This window comes from Medicago truncatula, chromosome 3 (genome assembly GCF_003473485.1).
Source record: "Medicago truncatula cultivar Jemalong A17 chromosome 3, MtrunA17r5.0-ANR, whole genome shotgun sequence".
Taxonomy (NCBI): domain Eukaryota; kingdom Viridiplantae; phylum Streptophyta; class Magnoliopsida; order Fabales; family Fabaceae; genus Medicago; species Medicago truncatula.
The window spans coordinates 9,769,425-9,778,009 of NC_053044.1; the positions used below are offsets into that span (position 1 = coordinate 9,769,425).

At 30.9% G+C, this 8,585-nt stretch overlaps 1 protein-coding gene across 1 annotated transcript; it reads left to right on the plus strand.

Moving 5' to 3' along the window:
- Positions 1–2,232: 2,232 nt before the first annotated feature.
- Positions 2,233–6,281, plus strand: LOC25488772 (transcription factor MYB83). Its single transcript, XM_013603726.3, has 2 exons — positions 2,233–2,692; positions 4,457–6,281. Exons 1-2 carry the CDS (start codon positions 2,400–2,402, stop codon positions 5,193–5,195), a joined length of 1,032 nt encoding a protein of 343 aa, XP_013459180.1. The 5' UTR covers positions 2,233–2,399; the 3' UTR covers positions 5,196–6,281.
- The last annotated feature ends 2,304 nt before the right edge of the window (positions 6,282–8,585 follow it).

Sequence of the window (8,585 nt, forward strand, 5' to 3'; positions counted from 1 at the left end):
ATACGAGAGGTTCAAAAAATTTCATTGTTTTAATTTTTGTTGTAAACATGTTATTGATGCGAAGTATCAAGCGAATTTATTGACGAATTAGCTTGATTGTTTTTAATGGAATCTCTATTCAAACGATTTTTACCGTTTTCATAGTTTGAACTAAAATCTTGTTTAAGATAACCGAGTTCAGTCTCACACAATAAAAACTTAATGTTGGTTTTTTTACTATTGTAATTATAATTTTAATTTGTTGTAGAAAAAAATAATTAGATTTTAATTTTAATGTGAAAGTGTTAGGAAAAAATAGAGATAGAAGGGTAGTTACTAGTTACTATGGATAAGAAATACACGTGTTGTCCTTGAATGACAAGCAGAAATCCTTATCAAACATTGAAGATGGAATAGAAAACCCTAAATTTAACCTTTGTTGTAGTCATTTTATTGTTGCGAACCTTTATATTGCAGTAAAATGTAGTTAAATATGGTAGATGCAGCTGCAAATTTTTTTTTTTGATCAAGTAGTATAGTGGTTAGAGCTCACATAATTTAAAATATGTTTTATCCCTATCAACTGAGCTAAGCTCACAAGAATAAAACTATTATATTGCGATCGCATACCACAATTTAAAATTTGATTACTTGTGCTTAGAAAGATGGTTACCATAATATCCTAAGGTTTTAAAAATGGAAAACCAAAAATATTTTGAGGGCATACACAAGAAAACTTTAATTTTGAAACATAACATATTATATGCAAAAAGTTTTTTCTTAACCTTTTAAAGGACCGACCAATGTTTTTCAACCCCAAAATAGAAGGACCAACCTATGTTTTACTTTTTCATTTTTTAAAATATTTTTAGGGCAAGTAGTAGACAAGGTGATCTTTTGATTGATACAATTAATCTTCATTCATAGAATATCTTTTGTGTTGCAACCAATTAACTTTTGAAAAGAAGTACTACTTAATAATTTTCAAAAATAATAATAACTTTGAAATAAAGTTTTGCAACATATATAATTGCAATTTTCCTCATTGAGATTATAGTGAATTTCAGAAGATTAGGAGGTAAAATTTTTGTACTTAAAACAGCTCAAAGTCATAATATCTTGTATGTCCTTTTCATCTTTACAAAATAAGAGCCTTAATCTCCAATGTATGTGAATGACAAAATTATGCCATGAAAAGAAAAGAAATAAAGGAAGCATTGCTTTGTTAGGGGGTGTTCATTGTTTGCTTGTGAAGTATGCCAATAAGTGGTTAGCCCCCTAATGAAACTCATGCAAAAAATGTAATCTTCACACAACAATATTTAAAAATAATATTTTTCACATTAACAAACAAATGTATGCTAAAAATGTAAGCTACACACAACAACATATAAATATAATTGTTCACATTAACAAACAAATGTGAATTGAATGCTTCACTTTTGCATTTAAATTAAATTAAAATACACACACCTTCAAGAACATCGGATGAGATGATTCGTATCTCTTTTAGTTTGTCAGATGAGATGATTCGTATCTCTTATAGATTAATTCTTTTTGGTGTAGCCTGAATATCATCTATTCGTAATTGCAAACACTAATTCTTCAAGTTTGGTACTACAAAGAAAATTTTCTCTCAAGATTTTTGACGCTGCCGCATTCCTAACTAGAGTTTTACTCAAATTCATAACCTCTTGTTAAGTAAGAAGAGACCCAAACTATCTCAATAATATCGGATCTCTCCTAACTTAATTTACATGTAGTCTCAAATATGAATTTTATCTAATAAAACAGCTCATCAAATATTGAACTCGAGAGATTAATCTTCCCCGTGCGCATTAGAGATGCCCCTTGTGCCAAATAAACAACCCATAGGCAGCATAGGCTTGTTTTGTTTCCTCTCTCTCTAGGCTCAATACACGTGAGATTCAAGTTTAAAATCAAATGAGAGAGAGTTATTATTATGTGAAGTGGAAGCAAAAGAGTTTCTGTTCCACAATATACATTATATAAAAGATGATGAATGATTACCTTGTGAGTGAAGTAAAATGTATCGAAAAAGACAAGAATTGAGTCAAAGACAAGAAGACCAACCATCCTTCTCTGTCTCTCTATCTCTTTCTTTTGGGGTCCCCCTCCAATCCGTTTTCCACTCTACCTATATATCAACCAACACAATATAATCCCTTCTCTCTCTCTCTCTCTCCAATACATATTCAAATTTTAAGCAAACCCCACAAACCATCACTACCATCATTACATTTTCCCACCCCATGAAGCTTTCTCTATTTGTCTCTTAAAAACATCATTCACCTATATAGCTTTCTCAAAGATCTCTTTCACAAATCACTCAAAACAAGAAAAAACAAACCCTCAAAGTGCTTCTTCATAAGAACTACTAAACTCTCTCTCTCTCTCTAATGCCAATGAGGAAACCTGATTTGATCATGGGAAAAGACAACAACAACATTAACAAGAGCAAGCTAAGGAAAGGGTTATGGTCACCTGAGGAAGATGAGAAGTTGGTAAGATATATGATAACTAAAGGACAAGGTTGTTGGAGTGACATTGCTAGGAATGCTGGTCTTCAAAGATGTGGCAAAAGTTGTCGTCTTCGTTGGATTAATTACTTGAGACCTGATCTTAAGCGCGGCGCGTTTTCGCCACAAGAGGAAGAACTCATCATTCATTTCCACTCCATTCTTGGCAACAGGTACATTCTTTTCTATTTTTATTTTCACTTCAAATTTCAAAATGCTAATTATTTTCATATGTGGACCCTTGGTCATGTAACTAGTCCACACCATAGTTATAAATTGCGGTCTACAAACCCTAATTGTAAACATATAATGATTTTAAAAGTCTCTGCAACCGCAATTTAAAACCAGAATTAATGTGACAATGATACTCTTAGATGAGAGGTCTTTGTTCGATCTCTTCAAAGCGGTGAAAAATACATGAATCTCCAATATACCTTCGAACGATGAAACCTTTGAGAGATCCAAAAAATATGAATGATTTTCTATTTTTCTTCCATTGTTTTGCTGAAACTGATACAATAATTAAGTTGAGAGTGATGCTATATAAAAGACCTTATTAATCAAGAAGTTATAATATTACTCTTTCCATTAAATAACAAAATGAATATACAATAATGTGTTATACAAAAAAATGGTCCAAAAAAAGTACACAAGCATTATTATTTATTTTTTTGGTGAATAAGTATACAAGCATTATATGCTACTGCAAAGTCATTGAAAGTATTAATTATTTATTTCAAAAGGGTATGTTAAATTAAAATGTTAATGGTATAAATGCATAGTGAAAAGAGATCCTTCTCTCAAAAAAATAAAATAAAAATAATTTCACTGCTTTAAGTACATTTCGTTTTATGATACTTCCTTCATAACAATAGCAGATTCCAAACCTTTTAAAGGGAAATGTACCCTTAATTTTTTTTTTTAAAATATATTTTAATTATTAGGACTTGATTTTCCAGATGAAAGTTTAACTTACATGCATATTCAATCACATAAGGTTTAACTTAATCATAAATATATCCCCCACTAAGATCTTAAGATTTATACGTATATACATACAGAATAATTTGGTTTTATGTTTTTTGTTGAAATTTGATTGAAAATAGGGTTTGGTCCAACTGGCTGTGTTAAATATTACAATATAATAAAATATTGACGTAGCATATAAGCATGTTAGGGTTTTTGGCAACATTAGCTATTATTAAGGTCTATAGCTTTCAACTTAAGAATAGTCTTACTCATAAAGCATCGATTATTAAGGTCATGTCTTGTGCAGTGGCTAAGCTTTTTATAATTAATTACTTATCCTAATTTTTCTAACTATGATATTTTAACACCCTAACTTTACATACACTCATTCAACACTTCATTTTATCTTCATCTCTCTTCTTATCACATCATCAACATATTACATCTACCACATTACTCTGTTTTTCCACTTTTACTATTTGTTTTAAGGTGTATACACCTCTATGGGATGTACACCAAACATTTTCCTTTTTTAATTCACTTTAATCTGTATTTGATGGATTTATCTGCATGTAATTAATTCCTTTATCGAAAAAATGTAATAAATAAAAAATAGATAAAAATATATATTATTTTTTCAAATAAAGTTGTTAAAAAATGTTACAAATAATTGTTAAATTCTATGAAAACTGTATACTTACCAGCCACCATTTTTAGTTTAATTCAAGATATATCGGATTCATATTATACAAAAGTTTATAAAGAAATATTGAAGGAATTATAATTGACAAAATATTTATGAATTGTGAGTGGAGCTCTTCCCTTCTTCAAATATATTTTTTGTTTTTTGAAGTCCCTTCTTCAATTATTTGCATTTTATTTTAATCAGTGTAACCTATTTTGGATATAATAAGATTTTGGATTTTTCTTCCTTCGGATCATTAACTTTTTACCATGAACAATCTCAGATGGTCCCAAATTGCAGCACGTCTACCTGGTCGTACCGACAATGAAATAAAGAATTTTTGGAATTCCACATTGAAGAAGAGATTGAAAACCAACAACAACAACAATTCTACACCATCTCCAAACAACAGTGACACTTCAGATCAACCAATAGATAATGTTTTTGATGTGAAAAATAACATGATCATGCCAATTCATGAACAAGAACTAATGACATTATGCATGGATTCCTCATCATCAACTTCATCATCATCCATGCAATCCATGCACATGCACATGCATACCATGGTTTTACCTGACCAATTTGATCCATTTTCATTGTTGTCTAATAACCATTATGACATGACAAGTTTCCATGCTCATGACTTGCCAAATAGTTGTTTAACACAAGTTGGTAATATGGTTGATGATATTGGGCTTCATAGTGACGATCATTATGGGATTTTGGAGGCTAATAAAATGGGGTTATTAGAAAATGATTTTGAACTTCCTCCACTAGAAAGTAGAATTAGCATTGAAGATAAGTGTGCCCTAATTGGTGATGATCATAATGTGAAAAGCCATAACAACCACTTCAATAATAGTTGCTTCAATAACACTAATCACATTCAAAACTCCAATGAGGACTTGTTTGGGTTTGGAAATCATGGGCAAGGAGAAAACTTAAGAATGGGAGAATGGGATTTGGAGGGTTTGATGCAAGACATATCCTATTTTCCTCCTCTTGATTTCCAAGTTTAATGGCCTTTTCATTCCTTTGAATTTCCAATCACCCCTTCTCGCCTTTGATCTCTCTCTAAATTGGATACTCTACAACCAACCTTATGGTGCAACCGGCTATAGACAACTATATCTGAATAGAGAAAATTTCTCTGTCTGAATTTAACGGTACAACCGGATGCATTGTAAAGCTGAATGTAGAGGATTCAAGTTCCACGCTTCCTTTCTCCTTGAATATCTTTGTGGAAATTAGATCCGCTATGACCCCTCTTACTTCCTCAGTAAAATCTCAACTTTTGGATTATTCTAACGGCTATAGATAATACTATAGACCATTGGATTAATTGAACAATTGAAATTTTGCTATAAGAGGTAGATGGGCTAAAGAGGATCTCGTCCTCTATGCAATCCTTTCAAAGTCGTTCTATCTCTCGTATTTTGTCTCTCATTTCTTTTCATTATCTCCTCAATTTCTCATAATTTTCTCTTTTATCTCCAATTTTCTCCTAGACTGTCTATCTTTCTTCAAGTTTATGTCTTCTCATAGTCTTTTTTTTATCCATTTTGCATATACACAAATGTCTTCAATCAATATGCAAGGTGACCAAAACACCTTATGGAATCTTGGGCACCCATTCTTTCTTGTCTTTAGTTCTTCCAAACTATAAACAAAGACAAGCCCTTTTGTTTCTTACATATATATTGTCTTGTCACATACATTGTTTCTTTTAATGTTACACAAAATTACAACCCAATTGTATGTTGTGGTAGATATGTATACATAGTCATGCTTCGGATTTTTTTTGCATTCTTTGTGCCCTTGTGGGTTTCCTTGTAAAGCATTTTGTGTAATTTTTCGGTATTATGTAGGTTGGTATACAAATAATCAAAGGATATCATATCTTCAAGAGAAATGTGAATAGTGGTCATTTAGAAAAGGCAAATAAATGTAGCTTAATTGAAATTGTATTTAGCATTGTTTATAGCACTAGGAACAATGTGGAGTTGTAAGTTTGTAATATTTTAGTGTTAGGTGATATAGGTGTACAACAGTACAAGATGCAATTGTAAACAATACAATAAATATCAAATTTGATTTGAAATTCATTCCCTTTGTCTTTCTCTTAGTTTGTGTGATTATTCTCCTTTTTTCCCCCTTAGTTGCAACAAGAAATTATATAAGGGGGGTTCTCTATTTTCCAAACATCATAGATCCATGAAAATGAAAGGATATTAAACTTATTTTGATAATTATTTTTTTTTGTCAGAACCCTCTTAAAGGGAAGAGAACTTTGTTATTATGAAGTTTAGTCGAAAGATAAGTAAGTTTTAACAAAAAATTATTTCAACAAATATTGAAACTTGAATTCTTCTAATTAATTGATTGGTTCCTTAAGTGGAGCTCACCAAGCATTTGGCTGAATCATTTGATTATTTTGATTAATGATTTGATAATAGCACATAGACACATATATTTGAGAAAAGATTGACAGTAAAGAATTAATGATGTGTATTTTTAAAATAACTAATTATTCTCTCCGATCCTACTTATAAGAAAAAAGTTAACTTTTTTGATTCATTGAGTAATTGATGTATCTGATATAGAATATAGACTAAATATATCATTTATGTAATGAATCAAAAAAGTCAAATATTTCGTATATATAAGACCGAAGGTTTATACGTGTTTGCCAAAATAAAGTGTCCAAATACGAATGATCATATAAGACTTCTTCTCATAATTCAACTGGTTTAACCCAAAACGCAGTATTTAGCAAAAAACACACCATATAATATATAATCCAAAATACAAAATACACTTTCCACTGTTTAAATGAAGTTGTTAACCAACGGGTGTGTATATGAAAGAATAGGTGTGAAAGGCAACATCAATATATCGATTAACTATATTAGGTTTATGTGAATCCATTATTTAAAGCCTAAGATATGGCCGAAAGTTTCAACAAGCCAATGTACAAGAGTTATCTTAGTGGTTATTAAGTTTTCCACCCTATGTGTTACTCACACACTCGATTTTATTTTTTTCAAAATTACCTTTTGCTCGGTAAATATAATCCGAACCATATTTTAGTTTATATAAGCTGAAACTTTATATTCCCAAAATTATAGGACATCATTGCCTATAATATTAAAAACGCATAATTGAAAATAACCAAAATTAAAAGAGACAAAAATGTAAATAGATAAATTTTTTGAATAAAACTCTCATTTTATAAATATATCATATCTTTCATAGTATATTTACATTAACATTGACGCTTATGGTGATTTTGCATGAGATAGAAGCTTTAAACGACACATTTGATGTTGGCAAACAAAGAAGAAATTGTGCTCCGATTTACAGCATCAGGCTACGATTTTACAGCAAATTTGAGACATTTTGTCTCGTAAAAAATCGTGCTCCGATGGAACCAAATCAGACTAAGATTTGGCAGACGCTCCAGCTCGGATCTAAGTTTAATGAAGCAATCGTGCTCCGATTTACAGCATCAGAGTACGATTTTAGCGTATCTGAGAATTTTTCTATAAAAGGGAAGTTGTTTTCTGAAGGAAGGGTTCTAAATTTTTGAGAAGAATACTGACTTTTGGAGCTAGAAATCTGAGACCAAGGTGGGGGACTATCAAAACTCATTGCCGGTTATCCGAATTCATGTAATGAAGCTTTCTTTTACATTAGTTATTTATGCTTTAGCCATGAGTAGCTAAATCCTTTGTGATTAGGTCAAGAGATGATTATGTATTAAGCTCATACTTATGTAACCTGAAACTCTTACTGTTTTATGAATGCCAATCTAGTTTATTCAGTGGAAGTCATTCTTCACGCTTTTATGATTCTGACCCAATATAATTGATTCAAGAGATTATATGACTATTGACACTAGCGTGTAACTCAGACATATTTATGTTGTTCAATCTAACGGACAATCTAGGGATAGAGCGTTGTTAGGTTGTGATAATTGAATTAACGAACTTAATAACCTTTGATGATTATAGGTTCACCTAAGGAATTATGGAATTATGGTTAGATAAGAGAACTTAGGATTAAGGGATTGACCTAAGTTAATTTGTTAATTCGTCGTTAACTTTGTGACATTCGTAGACTTAAGAAACAGGTTGCTAATGAGTGAAGTACAGATGAATCGAATGACCCATAGTCATCTCTCTAAATTATTTCTAAAACCAACTTTATTTTCGTCATTTTATTTACAATTGCACTAAAAACCAATTTGCCTAAGGCAACCCTCCCAATTTAATCACATCTTAATGTTAATGTTCTTGTTACGTAGAAATTAAAACAGTCCCTGAGGAAACAAATTATTTTATTACTCGATTCAAATTAGTACACTTGCTAATTTTCTATCAAGTTTTTGGCGCCGCTGCCGGGGACTA